At 36.7% G+C, this 26,968-nt stretch overlaps 1 protein-coding gene across 2 annotated transcripts; it reads right to left on the bottom strand.

Annotated features, from left to right (window-relative positions):
* Positions 1-243: 243 nt before the first annotated feature.
* LOC149830998 (uncharacterized) lies at positions 244-26,968 on the bottom strand. Of its 2 annotated transcripts, XM_090013602.1 has the most exons (21): positions 26,776-26,968; positions 26,414-26,674; positions 24,195-24,251; positions 23,215-23,242; positions 23,011-23,133; positions 13,073-13,184; positions 12,880-12,917; positions 12,706-12,759; positions 12,464-12,532; positions 12,261-12,377; positions 12,106-12,174; positions 4,293-4,372; positions 4,084-4,212; positions 3,730-4,006; positions 3,539-3,628; positions 3,280-3,447; positions 3,056-3,183; positions 2,826-2,961; positions 974-1,098; positions 640-822; positions 244-545 (listed from the first exon to the last, which is right to left on the bottom strand). In XM_090013602.1, exons 2-21 carry the CDS (start codon positions 26,506-26,508, stop codon positions 506-508), a joined length of 2,118 nt encoding a protein of 705 aa, XP_089869728.1. In that variant the 5' UTR covers positions 26,509-26,674; positions 26,776-26,968; the 3' UTR covers positions 244-505. The 2 variants fall into 2 exon arrangements, with proteins under 2 accessions (XP_089869728.1, XP_089869729.1); XM_090013603.1 differs by having other exon boundaries at positions 26,414-26,875.

Below are 26,968 nucleotides of genomic sequence, written 5' to 3'. Positions count from 1 at the left end.
ATTTTTACGTGTTGCTCTGTTTAATGAGTCTCAAATCTTGAAAGTCAAATCAAACAAATTTAACTAGCCACATTCAAAAGGCATTTACAGAATCCATGATCAGTCGCCTAGACATCCAAACCAAACACAATCTCTGGACGTCTCCAGTGGTGGTAATGATGCTTTCACCGAGGGAGAAGAAAAGCAAGGAAAAAACTGAAATGGATGGTAAAGAAAATCACATTGAAGCTAACACGATGGCAGTAGCGAGCAAGCAAAACAAGATGATTATCAATAACAAAGAAAACAGTGATAATATCAAATAAAAATCACGAACTTTTATCATCCTCGAAAGATATTCTCAAATTGCATTCAAATTAATAAGCAGATCGGAATGAAAACAAAGGACAAATCAAAGACCACAGGCTGCTAAACCTGCTATGTAGCATCAAAATGATATGTACATCAAAATAATCATACATGCAAAACACACCAATACCAGCACAAACAAAACAGATCTCTCCATCTATACTGACTTCAGATCTTGTGAAACTTTCCCCTGCCACCTGTGTGAAGTCACAGCTTGGTATCATGTTCTTGAACCTTTACAACAAATCTAACAGGAAAACAGGGAAAAAAAGAAACAAAGCAGATGCCTACCTCGACAGGAGGAACTTTCCGAGCGGGCTTAAATTTGATTTTTCTGGAAGGTCAGACACTTTCCTGTCCTCTGATTTCAATGGTTCTGTATTTGCAGTATTCTCTGGCTCTGGAGCTATTGCGTTCTTTGAAAAGATACAGGTTGCCAGTTCCTGGACACCCTTTATGGAGGATTCCTTTGAGCTGTAACAGTAGTTTGGCTTCAGTGAGTAGATTTTAAGAACTATAGAATAGAAAATAAAACACATAAAACAAATTCAACAATAAATTTGAGCAACAAAAACAAAATCCCATGCAACTGAGCACTCAGAAAGGGAAGAACACAGCAAGATACCTTCCAAGTCGTTCAAGCAATTTGCTGACAAGAACTTCACATGAACCAGGAATGTGGTGTTCAAGATATGTTAGTGAATCAGATACAGCACGTACAATGGGTCCTCCCGATTCTTCACCAACAGCCTGTTAAACATGTAAAGAAGTCATGTCCTGTCAAATTTATCACATACACATAATCAGCCACAAAATATGACAATCATGAACATATTTTTCAAATCTAGCCAGTTAAGATCAAAACATGAAAATAGGCTTGTATCCAACACCCTCAAAACCTAAGGTTCCTTCACAAGGTTTGTCCATGGTGGTGGCGAGTCAGGGCCTAAGATCAGGGCAGAAAACATAATTGATGGGAAGCAGGTGAATATTTCGGCAATATCCCTTGTTGATCCCAAGGGATGGAGGAGACCAGGTTACACCAAAGATGGCAGCAGATTCCTTTACCATTCTGACCAGCATCTCCAGCATATTATCTGATTTTACTTTTCTAGCAGAGTTAGTGCTATTAGATAAAGAAGAAAGCTGAAAGGAAGAACCAGGAAAGTTCAAAGGCAAGAGACAGCTGCTAGACCCAACAGTCCCATGATCCAAGCAAGGAATTTCACTCTATGTTTTGCACACTATATATTCAACTCCATCCATCATTATTACCCATTGTAGTTTTCATCACAAATTCAAAATATTACTACCCTTTTTATTCTGCCTTTCAAATTGTTGTTGAAGCATAACTGTGTAAACATATGTCACAGGGACTCGGCAAACTGGGTGCCGCACCCGCGTCGACGCGACGCGACGCGGGTGCGGCACCCGGTGCGGTCAACCCGACCCTGGGTGCGGTCAACGCACCCAGGGTCATTTGTGTCCAATTTTTAGACTTTAAAAAAAAATCTGCCCATATGCTGAGGAGGGGAGGATTAGGGCAATTTTTTTTTGCCCTAATCCTCCCTTCCTCTCCTCCCAACCTATATATATAATTTTTTTTGCCGCACCCCCGCACCCAAGTTTTTTGAAAGTGCCACACCCCCCACACCCGCACCCATGTGACATAGGTGTAAACCATTGAAAATGACAAAATGAAGGTGTTGAATCTGATAAATTGTAACTGACTTGGAGGACTTGGAGAAAGTCTTCCACACGACTACTTATAGTGCCCGATTGACCAGTGATATAAAGAAATTTTGAAAATCAAATCACAGTTTACTACTGAAAACAATGCATCCTTGGACCATCTCAGCTCTTCAATAGAGCTTAGGAAATGGTGTCAAAACCAGGCATCTCAGCCGCTGAGTTAGAGACATAATCCTTCATTCCATACTGAAAATGATGACAAAGACAGAACTCAAAGTTGACTCGATATGCCAGTAACGTAAAGGACATGTATAAGTAATCAGAGTCTGTCAAGCTGCAGCAACCGGTTAATCATTAGTGAAAAGGAAAGTCCCAATGAAACCTGGCATCTTATTGGGAACGAAGCAAACTCTCACCATCAGTGTGGAGTCGCATCAAGTGATTCAAATCTTTTAATTCTGACTAGCTACTCTGCCTTTTAAGGCAGGTGGAAATACTACAATTATTCTTCAAACAGCTTTATGGTTTTAAATAAAAGACTCCTTTATTTTCAATTAAAAAATTGTGAACAAGACCAAGTCAGACAATGACCAGAACAAGACTATAGCAACTTATCTCCATAAGATAAATTCCATGGAACCATCAAGGAGGTGAAATAGTTAGTCTAACACTATAGAGAATTTGGAAAAATTAACACATTTGAGAAAATAGTTTAAAAGGAAAAGAATAAGTAGAAAGAACTTTATGGAGCATAATAGTTGAGAATGTCTATGACCTAAACTCACCTCTTTCAAGGCAGGAATAAGCAACAAAGACAATGCTGGTGAGGAAACTACTGGAAGATGTTTTTTCACCTCTTCATCACTTGATCGACGCACTGTATGTTCTGCTTTATGTGCATCTAAGCTTTCAAGAGAATTTCTGTACTAAAAAACATTTTCTTTAGAGGAAAAATCATAATCAGATAAAAATGCATGACTAAATTCCCATGAATGCGACAAAAAGAAAATTGCACCTGATGGAATTTGATCTTGGTGTCCAGTCTCCTAGTCTTGATTCTTGTGCATCAACATTAAGCTTTCCCAGTGCAGGCCGTTCACGTACATTTCCCTTTCTCAGCCCTGCTTGTAATGCTGCTTTAGCCTTAAGAAAGTCATCCAACAAAAGATCAGAAACCATTTTCAAGAACACTTAACTACAATGGCAGAATGGAAAATGAAGGGAAAAGATAGTGCCCACCTCTGCAAGGTTGATTGCACTATCTTCAATTGATGTGGTTGAGTTTTTCTCCTGAACACCCAGTCTTGACTTTGAAGTTCTAGATGGTGTATCGACTTCATCATGTTGAGCACGGACGACAACTGTGCCACTGCCAGCAGCCTCTTTCAGCATATTCCTGCTGCTTGGCTGCAGAATAGATAATTAGGATTGCACGTTAATGTATCTTATGATGCACAAACTGCCTGTACCACTCCTTTCAGCAGCAAACAGATCATACCATAGCAATTGGACTGCCAAATGTTGATGCTGATTTTATGCTTGGGGAGCGGACGATCACCGTCCCAGAGCTGCTCACTGATAGTTTGTCCTGTAAATGTGCATTTCATGTCTCAAAACACTGTCAGGAGAAATGGGTGAATTCCACAGTAACTGATACTTTTTAACTTGAGAGAGAGAGAGAGAGATTACATCCTCCAAAGAGAAGTCTTCTCTTTCATCATTAGGACGACTTCTTGCATCCTCCTCAGGAGAAGGGTTGGAAGACGACTCTTGTACTGTACTGCCAGATGGGGAAGGCCATAAACTCCCTCTTTCTGAACTTTTTTTTGGGACAGCGAGGCTATGTGTAACTTCTGATTTTTTTTCTCGTGCTACAGCAGCCTGAGGTGGCTTCACAGCACGAACAGTCCCTGTACCCTGGGTGGTGTTGAAGTCCCAGCCAGCATTTCTGGAGCTCTTTCCAGGACTAGAATTGAACTAATTAAAAATTAGACCATGATAGATTGATACACATGCAACAGATATTCACAGTATTTAAGGCACCTGGCTTGAGCATATTCTTCATCGCTTAAACCTTTGGATACTCTGAATATGCTAGATGTATCATCAACAACTTTATGATCATTTATCTGGGACCCCAGGCCCTCTTTGACCTGGATCTTGGGACGCTCCCTGACACAAACAGTTCAATACAATTATGTGGAGAATGATTTGAAATTTAATCTTTGAATTTCACAAGTAATATTCTGCACCTTATCCTTTCCAAAAGTTTTGGACTTTTTCTTGCATTTCGTATAAACCGATGTTTCAAAAGTTCCTTGGCACTGGGCCTCTGTGATACGGAAAATAAAGCAAAGGCACCATCAGCGAATACACATATATTGGGCTGAATCTGCATTCAGTTCTAAATTGCATGGGATTACAGAGGAAATAAGAAAAAAATAGTAGAATAAATGGGGGGAGAGGTCGAAAGGGACAAAGACTCATTATAGAGTTTAGGAAGAAAAGAAGGAATGTTTATATTAGAGAGTTTCAATTTTGTGGATTAACTGAACGGTGTAGGCTATACACCATCTGAGAAATTGAAGAGAGAAGCCTAAGGGAGATTCTTGGAGAAGAACCAGCAGCCCATTTTAATTCCTTGTTGGGTTGCCCTCTTTGATTTACTATTTATATGTTTATGACTACATACAAATTACAATAAAGACATTTCCCAGTCATTGTTCCAACACAGCCATGATACATGCAAAACTATGGAACTACACATTACACGTGCAAACACTACAAGTACATTTTCTGCCACCTCCTAACAAGGACCATACAAGATGTTGTCAGGTTACAAAATATAAAAGAAAATCTCCAACTAAAAAATCCCCATGTCTATGAGGAAAAATCCATACATTTACAAGATGTTGTCAGGTTACACTTTTCTCAAGTTGTTGAGAAATCCATTTAAAGATTCATTTATCAATAATGAAAATGAAGCTGTTGTGATAGCTCCAAAAGCTTATGTCTCATTACAGCAAAAAGACCAGACTGTTTTTTAAGATGAAGTTTCATATTGATACCAATATTGATCTGATGAGTCTCTCCTTTTATTTACATTTACAAGATGTTGTCAGCAAAAAGACCATACATTTACAAGATGTTGTCAGGTTACACTTTTCTCAAGTTGTTGAGAAATCCATTTAAAGATTCATTTATCAATAATGAAAATGAAGCTGTTGTGATAGCTCCAAAAGCTTATGTCTCATTACAGCAAAAAGACCAGACTGTTTTTTAAGATGTAGTTTCATATTGATACCAATATTGATCTGATGAGTCTCTCCTTTTATTTCATATGGTCTTCTTTCATGCCTCAGGAGAAACAATTTCCAAAACAAGCAAAATGTTATATTATCCGGGGATCATATGTTTCTTGATATATATCGCCTATGGCTTTGTGATACAAGACTAGACATTAAACAGACCATGACACTTCATGGACACAGTCACTTAGACATGGTCAACACCGTCCCACTAACTTTATCTCGTTCATTATATATTTACTTGCATTATTTTTTCTTTAAATTTACCATAGGATTACATTAGATAACAAGTTTCAACTTGGATTTACTATTGATGTTTATAATTGAAATGAAAAGAGGTGGAAGCACCAATAGGGCAAAAATCACTCTTTAAGAGTGACTACAAGAGCCAAGAACACAAACACCAAATGTGCACACACAAAAACTCAAGAATATAGAAAATGACTTAAAGTCATAAGTTGGATTTATTGAAGAAAGGAAGAGAGGGGTTTTGAAACCCATACATTTACAAGGGGGAACCTCCTCCTTTTATAGAGGAGGAGAGCACTTAAGAAGGACCATAAAGGGGGCTCCCTTCTAGTCGTTGGGAGGCCCAACGGTCATAAATATGACTGTTGGGGCCCCAACGACTAGATGGGTGGGGCCCCTTTATGGTTCTAAAAAGCAAAAAACCGAAATAAAAAAGGAAAAAGAAAAAGGGGAAAAAAGAAAGAAAAGTAAAAAACAAAAATTACATATGGAATTACCAAAACACCCCTATCGGGTTTTTGGTTTATACAAAACAGGAAAAAGCTATATAATTATGTATATATACATATATACGTATATATACTTATATATATATATATATATACTAATGTATATATATATAAGTATAAGTATATGTATATATATATTTATATATACATAATTTAACATGCCCCCTCAAACTTTACGGGGAAAAGACCGAAAGTTTGCCAAGAAGAAACATGAATCGTGGAGTTGGGAACGCCTTGGTGAAGAAGTCAGCTAGTTGATACTCTGAAGTGACATATGGCAATGTGATGGTCCCTTTGAGATATTCGTCTCGAACATATTGGCAATCCATTTCGATATGCTTGGTCCGCTCATGAAAGGTGTGATTGCTGGCAATGTATATCGCACTCTTGTTATCACAACAGAGCTTGGTGGGAGTGGAAATGGGAACGCCCATGTCACCAAGAAGACTTCTGAGCCACACAATCTCCATAGTTGTCATCGCCATAGCCCGATATTCAGCTTCAGTAGATGATAAGGAGACCTTATGCTGCTTCTTGCATCTCCACGAGATGAGAGATTCACCTAAAAAATGCAAAGACCCGTAATTGAGATCCGATCATTGGGATTTCCTCCCCAGTCAGCATCAGTAAAAGCAGTCAATTCAAGAGATGAGGAAGAGGATAAGAAGAGTCCCTTGGAGATGGTATTTTTGATATATCGCACAATTCTCATTACGGCCGCCATATGAACCGTAGTAGGAGCGTGCTGAAATTGGCTTGCTGCATGAACCGCATGAGCTATGTCTGGACGTGTGATGGATAGATATGTGAGAGATCCAATTAATTGACGGTAGGGGGTCGGATCTTCAAGAAGAACACCATCTTCAAGTCTTAGTTTCGCATTGATAACTTCAGGAGTCTCCACTTTCTTTTCATCAGATATTCCTGATTTGGTACAAATTTCTGCAGCTAACTTCATTTGAGATAAGATGTACCCACGCGCTGAATAAGCCACTTCAATTCCTAAAAAATATCTCAAATAACCAAGGTCAGACATATCAAAAGTATCTTTTAACATAGACTTAACATCATTTACTCCCTTTTTGTCATTCCCAGTGATGATCATATCATCAACATACAACAAAAGAATAATAATGGAGTCACCTGTCCTTTTGACAAAAAGAGCAGTGTCAGTATAACAAGAGGAAAAACCTAAATTGATTAATACATTACTAAACCTGTCATACCAAGCTTTAGGAGCTTGCTTAAGTCCATATAAAGCCTTTTTTAATTTTAAAACTTTTTCATTTAAATTCATACCTGGAGGTGGTTCCATATAAACTTCTTCATTTAAATTATCATTCAAGAAGGCATTTTTAACATCAAGTTGAAAGATGGGCCATTTTTTAACAGAAGCTATAGCAATAAGGGCTCGAACACTAGTCATTCGAGCAATTGGGGCAAAAGTTTCATCATAGTCTACCCCATACTCTTGGGCATAACCTTTGGCTACCAACCTAGCCTTATATCTTTCTAATGAACCATCACTCTTAGTTTTTACTTTAAACACCCATCTACATCCAATGGGTTTCTTGCCATTGGGAGGATCAATGATTTCCCAAGTTTGTGTCTTTTTAAGGGCATTAAGTTCAAGCTCCATAGCTTCATTCCAATGAGCATATTGTTTAGCATCATTGTAATGAGATGGTTCATGAAAGGAGTGAAGAGCAAGAAGACATGCTCGATAATTAGGGGAAAAAGAGTCATAAGAAACAAATCTATTTGGAATCTTAGGAATGCGATTTGATCTTCTTTGAGAGGTTTCTTCTATCGACTCACTTTGAGAAAATCTTTCAAGGGCACAAGGAGGATTTCTTTCATTCCTTCTAGAGTAGACTTGTATTTGTCTTGAAGCATTTTCTTCTAAGTTTTGGTCATTATTTGGATGTTCAACAAGATCTTCATTAAGAGGTTCATTAAGATCAATATGATCATCTATGTTGTTTTCTTGAGGTAACAAGTCAAATAAAAAGGAATAGTCAATATTTTCATTTGGTTGATGCGAAAAACCATTTTCTTCTTCGAGGAATGTGACATCTTTTGAGATATAAAGTTTATTCTTAATTATGTCAAAACATCGATATCCTTTTTGTTTTTCGCCATATCCCAAAAAAATACATTCAATAGCCCTAGGAGAAAGTTTATCATTTTTGCGAGTTAAAACAAAGCATTTACATCCAAAAATTCTTAATCTTTTATAATAGGGAGACATATTGTAAAGTTTTTCAAATGGAGAAAGATTTTTCAAAGAGGATGAAGGGATTCTATTGATGAGATATGTTGAAGTTAGAACCGCTTCGGCCCAAAAGGATTTTGGGATATTTTTTGAAATCAATAATGTTCTTGTAGTTTCTATTATGTGCCTATGCTTTCTTTCTGCAAGACCATTTTGTTGCGGAGTGTTGGGACAAGAACGTTGATGACAAATTTCATTTTCTTTTAAGTAATTTTAAAATTCATTAGACATATATTCACCTCCCGAATCGGACCTAAGAATAGATAGATTTCCCAAAAATTGATTTTTAACCATTGCATGAAATTCTTTAAAGAAAGAGAAAACTTCAGATTTGTGACTTAGGAAGTATATCCACGTAAATCTAGTGAAGTCATCAATAAAGACCACATAATACGAAAAAACTCCTTTAGATAAAATTGGGGAAGGTCCCCACACATCGGAATGAACAAGTTCAAATGGCCGAGTGGTAAAATAATTTCTTTGAGGAAACGGAGTAGCTTTAGATTTCCCAAAAATGCAATCTTTACAAGTCATGTGATTGTCTTTACAAGTATTGTTCAAAAAAGGGAAGAGAGACATTTTTACAAAATTTGGATGACCAAGTCTCTCATGCCAAATTCCAATACTTTTGTCTTTAACAAGATTGCAAGATGACTTAGATGGAAGCGTCAAAAAGTCCATAAAATAGAGATCACCCCTTCTATGGCCTTGCCCAATCAGCTTCCCTGACTGGAGATCCTGCACGATGCAATCTTTAGGTGAGAAAGAGACTTGGCATCCATGGTCGGTGATTTGGGAAACGGAAAAGATATTTAAATTAATTTTTGGAACAACTCTTACTTTAGGAACAAAAAAGTTTTGAGAATTTTTGAAGTCAAGTGTTCCAATACTTTCAATTTTTAATGACGTTTCATCGGCCGTTGAAACATAGGAGGACATGGGTTCGGAAAAAACATTTGAAAGGGAGTTTTTATGAGATGTCATATGAAAAGAAGCACCAGAATCTAGTATCCACATACCTGGAGGTGATGAAGAGTAGGCGATGGCGGCTCCGGATGTTGAAGGAGAAGACTTGAGAAGGTGTTGGAGAACTTCGGAGATATGATTAAGAGTTTCTTTGATATCTCCTTCTTTGGTACTTTCTTCCTTCTTTGGAGAATTTTCTCCAACCGCGACAACCTTTCCTTTAAGCTTTGGACAAACCGGTCTAATGTGCCCCGGTTCATTACAATAGTGGCATATGATTCCCTTTCTAGGCCCATTGATATTTTTGTTAAAGTGGGGAGGTCTATATGCTTTAACATTTGATCTGGGCCTATTAACGGCCAAAACCTCATCATTCCTAATGCTCAAGCCAAGTAGAGTTTCTTCTTGACATACCCCGGCAAGAGCATCTTCAATAGGTAGGGCTTTGCTTCTATGGAGAAGAGATGCCCTCACTTGTTTAAATTCCGGGCGAAGTCCATGAAGGAATTGAAAAAAATGCTCCTTTTCAATTTGTTCCCTTCTAAGTTCAATATCTTGTGGAGCAACCCATTTGGGCTCAAGAAGGGCAAGCTCATCCCAAAGAGGGGTTAGAGAGCTAAAATAGTCTCGGACACTCATATCCATTTGTTTGGTGGAACGAATTTTTTCTTGACAAAAGAATTGCCAAGCAAGATCCTTTTGGGTATACATACCCTTAAGGAAAAACCAAGCCTCATTGGCCCTTCTAAACTTGGCAATATTAGCACAATTTTTAAGATCTACATTGTTCATAAACCATGCCAAAATTTTGGCATGGTTACTTTCCCAATCCTCGATTTTGGATTGATGTTCATTAATGGCTTTGATGCGCTCATAGCCATCTAAAGCCTTTTCAACTTCATTTTCAATTTTGGTAAGAACAAGAGAGGGTTCGGGAGTAGTTCTCATAACAAAGCCCCAAAGTTTCTTACCTCTTAGATGATTTTCCATAGCGGAGGCCCACATGAGATAGTTGGACCCATTTAGCTTGAAAGAGAGCTCCACTTTAGAGTCACGTTCCATCGGCACCAAATATACTTCCTTTCTTCAAAACTTTGAGAGGCACGCTTTCCAAGATGACAAAAGAGAAGCCCAATCACCAAGATACCATGAAATGAAAAGAGGCGGAAGCACCAATAGGGCAAAAATCACTCTTTAAGAGTGACTACAAGAGCCAAGAACACAAACACCAAATGTGCACACACAAAAACTCAAGAATATAGAAAATGACTTAAAGTCATAAGTTGGATTTATTGAAGAAAGGAAGAGAGGGGTTTTGAAACCCATACATTTACAAGGGGGAACCTCCTCCTTTTATAGAGGAGGAGAGCACTTTAGAAGAACCATAAAGGGGGCTCCCTTCTAGTCGTTGGGAGCCCCAACGGTCATAAATATGACTGTTGGGGCCCCAACGACTAGATGGGTGGGGCCCTTTTATGGTTCCAAAAAGCAAAAAACAGAAATAAAAAAGGAAAAAGAAAAAGGGGAAAAAAGAAAGAAAAGTAAAAAACAAAAATTACATATGGAATTACCAAAACACCCGTATTGGGTTTTTGGTTTATACAAAACAGGAAAAAGCTATATAATTATGTATATATACATATATACGTATATATACTTATATATATATATACTAATGTATATATATATAAGTATATGTATATATATATTTATATATACATAATTTAACAATAATCATAATGATTTAAAATTGTTGTTATTCAAGAGTTTATTCAAGCTTTATTGCTTTAAAAATTTTATATAGCACAATATGTGTGTGTGTGTTAACTGGAATAAGTGAACTGAAGTATGAACCGAGACTTTCACAAGTCTTTTTATTTTTTATCTTAAATTTCACCGTATGGATGTAATCTAGATTCTACATGCTTGGTTTTATAGGGACAGGCTCTTGGATCATCCAATTAAGATGCATAAGCAGGATCTTATAAGGCTTGAAAATCTATGGCTTAGGATTTTAATAAAATTCAAGCATCCAAACATTGTATTTTTTCGTCAAAAATATACAACAGTCTATTCCTAGCAAATGAACCATGCCTAACACACCTGCAGCATTAGATTCGCAAAAAAAACATCGGAAATGCCTAGTTTACACTGTGGTCCACATTTTTTCAGTTAACATATTCTAGTGGCCCTAATATATATATATATATATATATAGGTCAAAATTTGTTGCTATTGAGCGTGCAGAACTATTGTGCTGTAAATCATAGGTTCAAGCTTGTTGACACAATCTGACCTCATAGATGGTTCAGCATGGTTTGTTTGCTAAGGATCAAACCTTGGATTGTGTTATTTTGATCTAAAAACATGATTTTTTTTAGTCATGAAATTTTAATGTATTGTGGGCCATTGAGTATTGAAGCCCTTAAAAAATCCGCTTACATGTCACAACCACATGATTCAAAAGAATCAAAACTCTTCTACTAAATAAACCTTGTAAATTTCATCCATAAGGTCCGATCTACAAAAAAATCTAGAAATTATTAAAAGAAGGTGATCTATACTCAATATTTGTGTGCCTTCAATAGCACCAAATATTAACCCTATATATATATATAGATACTAGATATATGCATCCTTGTTAATATAACCTAGTTCTCAACATAGTTATGCCTGGTCAAGAGATATGAATTACTAATCAACAATCTCAACTTCAACAAGAAGCAACCAATTAAAGATATTACTACCAAGTACCAACCTCAGCTGGGGCCTTTTTCAAACATAATGAGACAAACTCCTTCATTGGCCTCGAGAAGTGCTCATCCAACTGTAACAAACAACAATGGCATAAACAAAATTCTGCATTTCTATAGAACTGACTTATAGTGAAAATCAACCAGAAAAAAAAAGTACCTGAGGTGGATTTTCTCTAGGTATGATAAAAAGAACCCTCATTGGATGAAGGTCTGCCAAAGGAGGCTCTCCTTTCGCCATCTCGATTACAGTTATTCCCAAGGACCATATGTCTGCCTAAGTTACATAAAAGGTTCATGTATGATTCTTGTTCCTCCAAAACTAATTTTACTAACAAGCAGATACTAGAAATTTGAATGTACTTTCTCATTATATCCCTCTGAATTTTGAATAACCTCCGGAGCCATCCAAAAGGGTGTTCCAACAAATGTCTGCATAACATTCAATGTAAAAACCAATTTAAGTAATTGAACTTAAATAATGATCACTTAATCATCTGTAGCACCAAAAACTCAAGACAGATAAATACTCTCTGAGGATATGACCACATAGATATACATAAACAAAAGAATGATGAGTTACTGTAGAAGAGCAAATGAATGACCTTTCTCCTAGAAATAGTGCGTGTTAACTGTGCAGAAACGCCAAAGTCGGCAACCTGTTGAAGCAAAAGGAAAAAGAAGTGTCAATCCTTGAAAGATTACGAATACAAGAGCGAGTATATTGGTAAATCGCCTGCCAAACTGTTCAGTCATTAGCAGGAAGTTATATAGTTCACCTTCACATCTCCATTCTCTGTCAGCAAGATGTTTGCAGCTGCAAAATTACAGCAGATCTTATTGAGAAGCATGATATCAACAGCAAAAACTCAAGAACTAATGAAGGAACCACACCCAGTATGAACACCAGTACAAGAGAGAAGAGGTTCTAGCTAAAACACTGAGAAGATTGATAATTGTTTTGTATCTAACCTTTAATATCTCTATGAATCTTCCCCTCATTGTGAAGATATTCAATTGCATGTAACAGATCACGCAAAATGCATGCTATAGATATTTCATCCAATGGAGGACCTGTTTGAAGCTGTAGGAATACAATATAAGTGACATCATTGAGATTCTTCCCCATAATCTCCTTAGTGTCATTCTTGATAAAGCATGCTAAAATAAAGAAATTAGCATACACTGATCAGACAAATGATCCAATGTTTCCAATTCAACATGGGAATCCCAAGATGAAAAAAAAATTACAGAAGCACCGAAGTTGCTCCAAACAAGGAAGATAAAGCTCCAAATAGATACAAGAGAATACCATCAAAGATTTGCCAAAATATCAAGAAGAATCTAATACATGCCCAGCATAAACAATTCAAACTCGAAATTCAGAAAGATATGAGAGCAAATCATGAGAAAAAGCTGTGGTTTTCATATTTCAATATAACTGTTCCATGAAGAACCTGGTGTTATTCAATAAGGCGTATTAGAGTGCATTGAAGGGCTTATAAGGGTTAACCTCAATTTTGATCTGTAAACTTTGGTCAATCTCCTTAGAAGAGTTGCTGGATATGCAACAATAGAACAGAATTTCAGTTGGGTAAAATTTAAATAGTTTTAATATATTAATAAGCCATCCAGGTAAAGCGAAGCCAATATATTATTGTTAGTCAGATCTTTCATGCATGCATAAGTACGCCAGTGTGCACACCCAGGAGCCAACACCCATACAAAGCCATACATAAAGAGTTGATGCATTAACTTGTATATCCAGGGATTGATAACTGTTCGCTTGTCTCTTCTCTTTGCCACGCTTGTTTTTAACTCAACAATCATCATTCACGTAAGTGAAACTAATCACCAATTACATCTAAATTTTATGGATATAGCATCCCAAGATGATGAGGTGTTTCTACTTAACAAGGATGTCTCCTATACAAGTACGATTAAAATGAAAGAGGAAATTTATAGTTGCACTAACTGACAAGTTTAGAAAAACGGTTCCATATATTAGGGAAAGGAGAAAGGTGCTTCCATACATCAAACCACCAATAGACAAATACCTCTCTTCACAAGTCATTATGTAAGCTATCAGAGCTGACTTAGGATAATGTATAACTACAATTTGACGTCAATAAATAAATGATGAAAGATCAATCAACTAAAGCCCCAAGCAAATACAACAATGAATAGCATCCGAAATACAGCTCTTCTTTTTCCATTTTTTTGGAGGCAATACAAAGGGAAGGGTTTATTACAATGTTGTATGTACTGTATCGTATTATACGATACGTATCATTACTATGAGGAATATCGATATGATACACACTCATATTGTGATACGAGTGCGTATCGTATCTCTATTGTATGTATCGTACGATTACAAGGCCAACACACTTAAAAAATGGCTGAATCATAATTTTTCAGTTTTGGGTTTTAAATACCTCTTGAGGGCCAACTCTCTCATTTGTGTAGAAGTCATTAGAGAGGTATCCACGTCAGAGTTACCGGAAGCGCCTAGGCATATGGGAAAGCGTGCTTCCCTGAAGCGCGAAACGTCGCACTTCCGAAACATGCACGGAAGTGTTTCCCTTTTTTGGGAAGCGCACTTCCCATAAATGGGAAGCGTGCTTCCCCCTCGCTCCCCCTGCGCTTTCCCCTCGCTTCCCCCATGCTTCCCCCTCGCTTCCCCCTTTTCATTTTTTTATTTATTTATTTTATTTCCTCTTTTTTCGCTTCCCCCTCACTTCCTAGGTCGCTTCCGGTTTGCTTCTTAGGTCGCTTTCGAGACGGATCGTGAATTGCTTTTAAGTCGTCCCACGCTTCCCGCTTCCTAAAATTTTGAAAGTGCCCCGCTTCCCGCTCTCACTTTCCCGTATCGCTTCCCGCTTCCTCGACTGGCAACCATGATCCATGTACTGTAGGACTCGTGAGAGTGATTTGGGAGTCTATCCATGTGCAAGGGAGAGGGATTTTGCAGTTTACTAAAGTAAAAGTGCATTTTCACCATTCTCCACTCAAGAAAGTGGGTTAAAATAAAAAAGCTTTGTTATGAGTACAATTACAAAGCTACCCTCCAAAAAATTTCTGCTTTGGGAGGTGTTTCCCCCCTGCAACCCCCCACCAAGTTACTGCGAATTTAGATCTGCAGAAATCAGATATTTATATCAAGGTAGAAATCAGGCTCTACACTCCAACAAAGATGACATCAGATGATCTGGCATGGCAATGTTAGAAAATAATACATATATGTGTATACTTGAATATATATATATATATATACATACTCTTCTGAATACAAGAGTATGTATATGTATATAAATATATACATTCAAGTATATATGTATATATTTGTAATCTTTTCTTTAATTTTATAATTTTCCTTTTTTTATTTATTTTTACCTTTTAAATTAATCTGTCATCAGCTGAACACTGTCAGCTAATGACAGACTGTGTGCAGACAAACTGTGTGCAACACTGACTGTCAACTAATGACAGCACATTTTGCCAATGACAGACTGTGTGCAACACAGTCTGTCAACTAATGACAGACTATGTGTTGCACAGTCTGGCAGCTAAGAGACGTTGGGACTAGGGGTGGCAAAACCTGACACGACCCGCCAATCCGCCTCTTAGGCGGGTTCGGGTTGGGCTTAAGCCAACCCGTTTAATAAACGGGTTAACCCGCCTAACCCGTTTATTAAACGGGTCGGGTTCGGGTTGGGGGTATGCCAACCCGGCTGACCCGTTTAATAAACGGGTTAGGCGGGTGGGTCAACCCACTAACCTGACCCGTCGACCCGCCAACCCGTCCGCCAACCCGACCCGCCAACCCGCCCGCTACCTGCCAACCCGTTTTCCCGACCCAACCCATTTATTAAACGGGTTGGCGGGTCATGTCGGGTTACCCGTTTATTAAATGGGTCGGGTTAGTGTTTGTCACAGCCAACCCGTTTAATAAACGGTTCGGGTTCGGGTTGAGGTATGTTGACCCGCCAACCCGACCCGATTGCCACCCCTAGTTGGGACTGTACCTAACGGCTCTAATTAGAGTCGTTGGGTACAGCCCAACGGCTCCCTCTCTTTTACACCCTCTATAAATAAGGGCTTCTCAGCCCATTGTATATTCATAAAAGAATGGGGTTTTTATCCATTAGTGTTCATTAATGAAATAGTGCATTTTATGCACTTTCTTGCTTTTGTGGTGTGTAGTATTTGAATGCTACTTTGTGCTAGCTTATGTGCGTGTATGTTTGAAATATCAAGTTATTTGAAAACTTGATTGTTTGTAAGGCTCTTCACATGGTATCAAAGTAGGGTTTATGATCAACGATGCATCGGTGGGCTGCCTCGTAACGTATGCTTATTCTACTTCGTGGTGCTGACTTCCTTTCCTCCTCTAATTCACCATGGGTGAATCTTTTCCACACAATATAAGCAACTCTAACTTTATTCCGCCATTCAAACTTGAAGGAAGCAACTATAATATTTGGGTGGGACACTTAGAGACATTCATCAAAGGTCAAGGTTTGTGGGAATTCGTAAGAGGTATTATTCTTGAACCTACTCCCAAAATTTCATTAGGAGAAAATGGGGGTTGAGACAAGTCTTGAATAAAGAAACAAAGCCATGGAAGAATACTACAAGAAATTGGATGAATGAGAAATGAGAAACGCAAAAATTCTTTCATGCATGCTAAGTGGAGTTAAGACAAAAATTGCCTTAAATCTATTATGCTACAAAAAAGCAAATGAAATGTGGAAATATCTTAAAGGTATGTTTACCGAAAAAGATATGCTCACAAGTATTATCTTTAAGAAAATGTTAGAAATACCAAACAAGGAGATAAAAATGTAAGAGATTATTTTATGGAGTTATCTTCCATTTGGACCCAGCTTGCCCAATTTGAACCCAAATGGGAAGGTAAGTGTATAGAAATGTGAAGAGTTCAAGTTGAAGAAGATAGACTTTTCGCTTTTCTCTATGTATAGAGACCCGAATTTGAATAAACAAGAGCCTCCCTGCTATCATCTTCATCACCCCCTCCTATTCATAAGATTCTCACTAAACTTAGTGAAGAAGAAATTAGGCTAAACATGAGTAAAAATGTTAGTGTTCTTGCTACTTCTAGCAATGGTCAAGAAGAGGATTGCGCTCTTGCCGCATCAAAACCAAGACATTATATTAAGCTATATAAACCGCCCCACTTTAATAGGAATAGAGGAGAATAAAAAATCATTTGCCATAACTGTAATGAGCTCGGTCACATTAGGCCTCAATATCCTAAATACAAATATAGGCCTCAAGAAAAACGTGTTGTCGCTGCACCATCAAAACAAGATGAAAATACTCTGAATCTCAAAGATCTCACCAAATCATTATCTCAATTGACAGAGGCTTTACAACTATTGCTTAATGGATCTATGTCAGGAGCGGTCATTGCATCATCTTCTACTTCTGGTATGTGCTCTTGGCTTCTAGATTCAAGAACTTCTTTTCATATGACTCTACATAAGTCTATATTACCCGAATGTCAATTTAATTCAAATACATCTTTTGTTTCCACTATTGATGGTACTGCCTTAAGAATAAAAGGTGTTGGAACTTTTAAAAATGATTTATCAAAACATAGCAAATTTTATATTCCAAAAATAAGATTTATACCTAAACTACATCTTAACCTACTTTCAGTTTCGCAAATCTCGGATCATGGATGTGATGTCATTTTCTCATCAAATAAATGTTGGGTGCAGGATCACCAGTCCGGGAAATTGATTGGGGAAGGTTCTAGAGATCTCTATTATATGGATTTCTTTTGTATTCCAAAGGAATCATTTTGCAACATTGCCCAAACAAAAGATATACGGACTTAGCATCATAGACTTGGGCATCCAAATATAAAGAAATTAAATTTTGTACCAGTTACCAAGGATATTTGTAAAGAAAATTTTGAATGTAAAGAATGTTTACTTGGTAAAATGACAACTTTGCCTTATGGTCAAAGAACTTTTTATTCTTCAATACCTTTTGAATTAGTTCATTCAGATGTGTGGGGTCCTGCACTCGTAGCTTGTAAAGGAGGATTCTCCTACTATGTTGTGTTTATCGATGATTTCACTAGATATTGTTGGATTTACTTTCTTAAATTTAAATCTGATGTATTCGCAATCTTCAAAACATTCCATAACATGATTAAAAATAAATTTGAAAGTAAACTCAAAATCCTCAGAACTGACTCTGGAGGAGAATATTTGTCAAATGAATTTAAACAATTTTCAAAAAATGAAGGAATCCTACATCAAAGATTGTGTCCTAGAACTCCACAACAAAACAGAATTTCAGAAAGAAAACACAGACACATTATGGAAACTATAAGGACTCCTCTTATTGCTAAAAATGTTCCAAAAAATCTTTGGGTTGAAGTTGCATTAACTTTAGTATATCTTATAAATAGGATGCCTTCAAAAACATTGTCTAATGAAATACCCTTTGAAAAATTATTCAAATATCAACCTGACTATCAAAGACTGAGAATCTTTAGTTGTAAATGTTATGTTTTAAATGATAAAGGAGATAAATTGTCCTCTAAGGCTATTCCCTGTGCGTTCATTGGCTATTCAGAAACACAAAAATGATTCAAATGTTATGATATAAAAAATAATAAACTTCTTGTATCAAAGAATGTTACTTTTATTGAAAATGAAAGTGAATTTGAAGAAAACATGTCGCAAGACATAAATTCTGATTACTCATTCTTGTTTAAACTGTTATCTAATGATGAAAATATTTATGTAGAACCTCCTATTGAAAATATAACAACAACTGAACCAATAGTATACACTAGAAGGAATCAAAATGCAACTAATGAAGGTGTAAATCAAAGTAATCATGAAGCTTTAGAAAAAACCTCACAACAAGCAACTATTCATAGATCTGAACGAACCTCAAAGATCCCAAATAAATTTGTGTCTTATGACTCATTCTCTCCTAAACATAGAGCATGTCTTATAGCCATTTATTCTTACTTTGAACCCTCATGTTACAATGAAGCAAAAAATTTACTCGAGTGGATAAAAGCTATGAATATAGAATTAGATGCTCTTCAAGAGGTTGATACTTGGGAAATTCTAAATTTACCCATCGGAAAGAAGACCATAGGTTGTAGATGGGTTTTTAAGGTAAAAACCAGTGATGGATCTTTAGAAAGATATAAAGTCAGGCTAACTGCCAAAGGATATTCTCAAGAATACAGAGTCGATTATGAAAAAACTTTTGCTCTTGTTGCTAGGATGACCATTGTTCGGATGCATGTAGCTATTTCAGCTATTAAAAATTAGAATATATTTCAAATGGATGTTAAAAATACCTTTTTGAATGGGCATCTTAATGAGAAAGTATACATGGATGTTCCACCTGGATTGATAATTCCTTCAGGTAAAGTGCTTGAATTAAAAAAGGCACTTTATGGTTTCAAACAAGCACCTAAAGCTTGGTTTGATACATTTAACAATGTTATTGCAAGATATGGTTTTAAACCATGGTTGCCAGTTGAGGAAGCGGGAGCGGGAAGCGATACGGGAAGCGGGAGCGGGAAGCGAGGCACTTTCAAAATTTTAGGAAGCGGGGAAGCGTGGGACCACTTAGGACCGATTCGGGAAGTGTCTCGGAAGCGACCTAGGAAGCGTCTCGGAAGCGACCTAGGAAGCGTCTCGGAAGCGAGGGGGAAGCGAAAAAAAATAAAAATAAAAATAAAAAATAAAAAATACAAAAAAATTGGAAAAAACAGGAGAAGCGTGGGGGAAGCGAGGGGGAAGCGTGGGGGAAGCGTGATGGGAAGCGCGCTTCCCATTAAAGGGAAGTGTGTCCCCCATTAAAGGGAAACGCGTCCCCCATTAAAGGGAAGCGCGCTTCCCAAAAAAGGGGGACGCTTCCCCCCACGCTTCGGAAGCGCGACGTTTCGCGCTTCCGAAGCGCGCTTCGGGGAAGCGCGCTTCCCCTTTTAGCTAGGCGTTTCCGGTAACCCTGTTTTAATACTGACAAAGAAGGAATCAAGAAAGTAAAACAGTTTTTGAAAAATTCTTTTGAAATGACGGATCTTGGGTTTCTAACATACTTTCTTGGTATAGAAGTATTCTACTCTAACAAAGGATAAATATTGTCACAAACAAAGTTTGCTTCAGATATTATTCACAGGACATGACTATCAGATGATAAAGTTGTTGACACCCCAGAGACAATTGAAACGAAGACAACTCGTGGGATCTCTTATGTATCTAAGTATTACAAAACCAGACATAGCTCATGTTGTACATATAACCAGCCAATTTCAACATGCTCCAACATCAGCTCATATGAGTGCAGTCATGAGAATCATTAAATATGTCAGCAATATAATAAATAAGGGAGTTTTTCTATCTTCTTCCTCCTTAGATCTTATTGCATACTCTGATGCTGATTGGGGAGGAGATCTAAATAATAGGCACTCGACAACTGGTTTTTGTGTGTTTCTAGGTGAATCATTGATTTAATGAATATGCAAGAAACAACAAAAGGTGTTTCTATCATCTACAGAAGCCGAATACAGAGCAATGACAACTACGACTATGGAAATCGTGTGGCTCAAACAACTAATTTCAGATATGGGAATTCATCTTCAGAATCCTACACGAGCTCCATATACATTGCTCGAAATCATACGTTTCATGAAAGAACTAAGCATATAGAGATGGATTGCCATTTTGTTTGTGAAGAATACTTAAGACTATGATCTTCCTTATGTAACATCAAAATATCAACTTGTGGATTTCTTCACCAAGGCACTGTGCTCACCAAGATCAAACTTTTTACTTGACAAACTTTCGATGATTTCATCATAAGTTTGAGGGAGTCTGTTAGAAAATAATGCAAATATGTGTATACTTGAATATATATATATATATATATATATATATATATATATATATATATATGTATGTATATATATATGTATGTATGTATACATACTCTTCTGAATACAAGAGTATGTATATGTATATGTATATGTATATGTATATAAATATATACATTCAAGTATATATGTATATATTTGTAATCTTTTCTTTAATTTTGTAATTTTCCTTTTCTTATTTATTTTTACCTTTTAAATTCTTTTTATGTAATCTGTCATCAGCTGAACACTGTCAGCTAATGACAGACTGTGTGCAGCACTGACTGTCAACTAATGACAACACAGTTTGTCAATGACAGACTGTGTGCTGCACAGTCTCGCAGCTAAGAGACGTTGGGACTGTACCTAACGGCTTTAATTAGAGTCGTTGGGTACAGCCCAACGACTCCCTCTCTTTTACACCCTCTATAAATAAGGGCTTCTCAGCCTATTGTATATTCATTCAAGAAGGGGTTTTTATCCCCTAGTGTTCATTACTGAAATAGTGCATTTTATGCACTTTCTTGCTTTTGTGGCGTGTAGTATTTGAATGCTACTTTGTGTTAGCTTATGTGTGTGTATGTTTGAAATATCAAGTTATTTGAAAACTTGATTATTTGTAAGCACAGGCAATGAGGCACTCATGTAATGAGAGAAAACTTATTGAAAATTGAGTGCTATGTTGTCATAATATATTTATTTTATGTAATATGAAATATGAATCTTGTGGCATGTTCTTAATTGCAAGATATTTAATATTTTGCATTGTTCATGTTTGATGATGTCTTATGCATCTCATAGAGGCATAAATGCTTCATATGTGATTTTATGGTTGCATTTTGTGCATTTCATCAATGTTTTGTGTGTTGTAATTTTTTAGAATTTTTGCTATTTTTCTGATTTTTTTTTTAATTTTATTTTTTTTTTCAAAATTTACAATTTTTTTTACGATACGATATGTATCTTATTTTGGGCCCGACCGATACGGGTTATGATTCAATACTTACAACCTTTGTTTATTAAGAACAAGAAGGTAGAAGTGAGCAAGGACGAGAGGAAATCATGCACATGCATGAAGAAACAGAATCCAAGAAGAAACAGAATCCAAGACACTAAGTTGAACCTCCATATTTTGGCTAAAATGACAGCTAATATCACCTTCCATCATTGCATGAATGAAAACTATGAAGAGATATTATCATAGAAATATAAAAACATAAACATAATATGCTCCCTGAAATTGCAAGAGGTGTCATCTGTAAAATATAGCAACATTCACAAGAACATGTTCATGAGATTCAAAAATGTCAGTGTAATAAATATGCAGCAATACTGCCAAAATATCATAACATTGTTCTGTTTTATTTCCCAATTCAATTAAGGCCTCTTCTTAATTTCCTATTTCCTACTTTTGTCTGGTGTCACTGCAAAAACATATAAAGCCCATTTTCAAAGATTTTCCAACTTTTACAGTTTCAACCTTTCATCAAAATGCCATGATCTTCTCAAGATCAGCTTGAGAGCAGAGAGTTACTTTTAACCACTTTCAACTGCCTAGATATTGCTTAGATAGATAAAGATAACTAACATATATAAAAATATATGTGGGCATGCATGCATGTGATAGGGATGTAAATGGTTCAGATGTGGGTTGCATGTGGAGAATACCAGATCCTATTAATCAGATATTGGCTGATTGGAGTTGGATGAGGAAAAGCTAATACTGAATCTGATTAAATATATGTAATCGGTTCTGGATAACTGCCAGATTCGGTTGTGAAGTCCAAATCCAATTCTTAGTCGGACTTGGTTTTCAAGTTTACCATGTAAAACTTTGAGGGAAACATTCATCATGTAAAATGAACAAGCAGATAGAACAGTAGAACTGTAGAACCGTTATGCCAAAAACACACGAAGGTTTCTAGCCAGTAACTTATGTATTTGTTTAAGAAGCAAACTAAAAGAATTAGGTGTTGTAAGATAAACTTACTAGGTCTGAGACAGAGCCACCAGCCATGTACTCCATAACTATCCATAACTTTGTTTGGTGAAGGTAGGAACCATAGTAATCAGTAATATAAGGTGAACGACATTGTGATAGAACAGATATCTCCTACAAGAAAAAGAAATTGATGCAGATGATACATAAAACTAGAATTCAATATTAGCCTGTGCAATAGCATCCTGGCATTACCTTCTGTATGTCTTCAATTTCATCTTCTCTGCAGAATAAAGAGGATACTAAAATGTTAGAAGCAACCAAAGTACCAGTTGCCAAATAGAGGACTTCTTTGGCAGGAAAATAAGATATATCTTAAATAAATAAAGATTCCAGGCAGCACATTTATCAATATTATATGACACTTAGCCGAAAGCATAGTTATGGTGACTGTTAATGCATACTAACTGATCCTATAATGCTGAAATTATCATTTTATCACTGCATTTCTAGATGCCAAAATATGGATCCAAACTTCAGAATAGTTAAGAGTCTCAAGACATCAAAGGCAGGAAAAAGATTATCAGTACTTTCATTTATTTTGTATTTTCAGCAATACTTTCATGATGTTTTCCTGAGAAATTCATTTTTTCTAGACACAGTTTCGTCCTTTTAGTTTTGTTCTTTTTATCTAAAAATCTTTTTTTAATTCATATATCATAGCCATCACTAGGGTAATATTGATAGCATTTCTGATAAATCTAAAACAATTTCTTCCCTTGGGATTATCAACATAAATAAAACCCATATTTGCATTGGGTCACTATTCCAAAGAGAAGCAGCAACCAAACAATTGTGCATGTGAGCTTTGAATTCCAGATGTGGCAAATTATTTTCAGGGAGATAAATAAAGTAACACAGCATTGATCTATAGCTATTTACTGCTTTATGTGAACTACAAATCATCTAATAGCATGATTCAGGAAATATCTGAAACTGAAACCCCACACCATCAGCATATCAGAAAACAATATGAGAATTTTACTAATTGAGCATACGAATGGAGTTTATGCCTTATCTACTCTTTTGTCTGCAGAGCTATTCTTTTGCAGTTTTTCAAGATGAAACATGCAATACAGCAAATATTAAGAGAGAGTAACCATTGTCCAACTAAATTATACAGACCATTATAAGCAAAAAGATGAAACTCATAGAAGCATCAGCTATATACTCACGCTTCTTCTAAGTCAATAACCTTAATAGCAACCTCTCTGTTTAACTCCTTGTCAAATCTGCAAGAAATAGACTATTCATCAACTACAGGTTTGTGTGCAAACCATCAGATTATTACAGCGAGGTAGTGACAATAAAATCCACAAGATGTGGCAAGATAACTACAGTAACTATAACATTTACAACACTGAATGAAGCAATATCTATTTCACAACCTAAATTTTTAGCACATGGCAAATACTGACAAAAAAGGAAAAAACAGAATGCTGACTTCAGAATGAATTAATTTGAAAATGGGGTAACAAGCTATAGTAAGTGTTTGCCCACAGAAGCAACCACAAATTTGATCAATTACCCTTCACGCATTTCGAGCAGACATACATTCAAGCTAAAGCTCATATATTTTGTACCCAGGGTCTTTTTATTGATAGGGTTTTACGCCTCATATAGACCAATAAAAATAAGAATAAATCATGAGTGCTTATTGAAATTTTTATTACATTAGTACATTATCTATATTACCGCCAAGATTTATTATTATTTCTTGCATGTCCACAGAAAGTCACAATTAGTTTGAATTCTCCCAATTTGTGATCCCCAATAAAATCTGTTATACAAATAGGTAAATGCTCATTTCCATTATATATGGCAATTGTATGACTAACCATTGCAGGTGTAATGGCGGATGCCTGGGATGAAGTTAATATTGTCCTTTCTGCCTATCTCACGTAGAGAATAACGAAAGTTTCATAAGGGGACTGTGACAGGCTACCACGAGACAAAAGATCTTCTTTCTAAGGAGATTTGAACCTATTATATTAATATGTCCAAGGTCCAATAGTGAAATGATGCCAGAGGTTTTCCCTGACTTTGTTTGTGTCAAACAAGAATTTAAATACCTCTACCTTTTTTTACAGATCTGAGTCAAATAGTAAATGATTTGAAGCACTTCTTTTTATATTTATTTGTATCCATCGTATGGATATGCAAACTATAAGATTTCCAATCCTGGCAGTAAAATAAGGGAAACAAATGCTCAATTTCGAGTGAGTCAACAAACACATAGATATAAAATTCCAGTGAAAGCCTATTTTTCTCATTAAATGAAGGTCGTGACTGGTCGTCTCATTCAAAACTCTAATTATGAATTATCCCTTTCTCCCAATTTACACGTTGGTGCAACACACTGTTCTTACAAAGTAGAAACAAATGTGCTTCTACATCCTATAAATCCAAAATAAAATGGCTAATGAGCGAGTCTTCCATTTTGGAGGGTACACTCGTGAATGAATCCAATGGAGATAGAGTGGGGCATGTAGCGCAAAGGACCACAGTGTTGGAAGGTTTGAATCCCTCCTCGCCCATAACAGACATCAAATGGGAAGATTAAATTATAAAGTAGTATCACACACACACACACACACACACACACACACACACACACACACACACACACACAGGGAAGCCCAACTTTTGCTGCCACTAGGGAAGCTATTCAAGCAGCAGACTTAGTCATTTAAACCCATTATTAGTAGTCCATTTAACATAGGTACTGCTGTGGGGTACAAGGTACGACATGAGCGCTCAATGGACAATATGAAAATTCTAAAAGATGGGTATGTGAACACGGATATATACAGATAGGAAAATTAGTAACTCTTTAAGATTTTATTCTTGTTTTCTCATCATCAAGTATGATATATGAATTGCTTATTTGGAAGATTGCAGAACAAAAGCACTCACATTTATAAGAGTTTGCTTACGATGAGGTAGGGTGGCCATCTTAACCTGGGGTTTGCTAACCTCATCAATTACACGTTACAGAACGGATAAATAAACTCCAATTTCTAAAATCTAAATTAGAACCTAAAGTTCCCTTTGCCACAGAGAATGGCGCCTATTCACATAAGATAACCTCATCAATCACAAGAACTTGCAGATTTGCTAAACAGATAGACAAACTCCAATTTCCAAAATCTAAAAGCAGAACATAAGTTCCCCTTGACAGTTCATTAGGAATTCGAACATCTTAGATTCAATTTCAGAAGCCGAACGCACGAATTCGAGGATTGCGATTACGCTTCAAAGATGAAAGCACAATCACAACTTTACCAGATTCGAATTGCCGCAAATGGCCAATAAGCAAACAACTAAAACACCATCTAGCAACAACGAAATTCGACGGGAGGTGCAAAAACGGGAACACAGATCAGGCACATACCCTTTGAATACATCTCCGAAGGATCCTCCGCCGATCAGCTCCAAAGAACTGAAGCGGGCTTCGATCTCAGCGGCCATGGGGATTGAGTCAGACATATTTACAACCGGAACTTCCCCTAAATTCTGTCGCTTCAGAAGCCAAAAATTTTAACAGCAGAGAAGGCTGAGATCTTCAGTAAAAATGTCTCTGGCTCATGTTTTAGAGAAACCAAGATCGGATGTGGCCGGTTTTCGACGAAATATGTTCGTGTAGATGAATTGCCTAAGGGGGTTACAATTTTCAATTACAATAACTGAAATGTCTTCTATAATCGATACACCTCAAACAGAGAATGCCGGAGGATGAGAGAGAGAGAGAGGTACCACTCACAAAATGAAGCGATCCCACAAACTTTTCCGGCCAAATGGTGATCGGAAGGAACGCCGGATTTTGGGGCCAACCCCCTCTTAGACCCTCCAACCTTTGTAGTATATGTATGCGCGGGTAGAGAGAGAGAGGTTAAGTGGTAGGCTTCGGCTTCCTTTCAAGAGTCGTTGCAATTTACCTCTTCTCTTT

Source organism: Nuphar pumila, chromosome 7, assembly GCF_984573655.1.
Source record: "Nuphar pumila chromosome 7, dmNupPumi1.hap1.1, whole genome shotgun sequence".
NCBI lineage: Eukaryota > Viridiplantae > Streptophyta > Magnoliopsida > Nymphaeales > Nymphaeaceae > Nuphar > Nuphar pumila.
This window is presented reverse-complemented; position numbering and strand designations above follow the sequence as displayed.

Coding starts and splice junctions, on each gene's coding strand:
- LOC149830998 (XM_090013602.1), bottom strand. CDS start 26,508: ATGTCTGACTCAATCCCCATGGCCGCTGAGATCGAAGCCCGCTTCAGT. Junction 3,184..3,279: donor GTGCAATCAACCTTGCAGAG/GTGGGCACTATC, acceptor GACTTTCTTAAG/GCTAAAGCAGCATTACAAGC. Junction 2,962..3,055: donor CCAAGATCAAATTCCATCAG/GTGCAATTTTCT, acceptor TTTTTAGTACAG/AAATTCTCTTGAAAGCTTAG.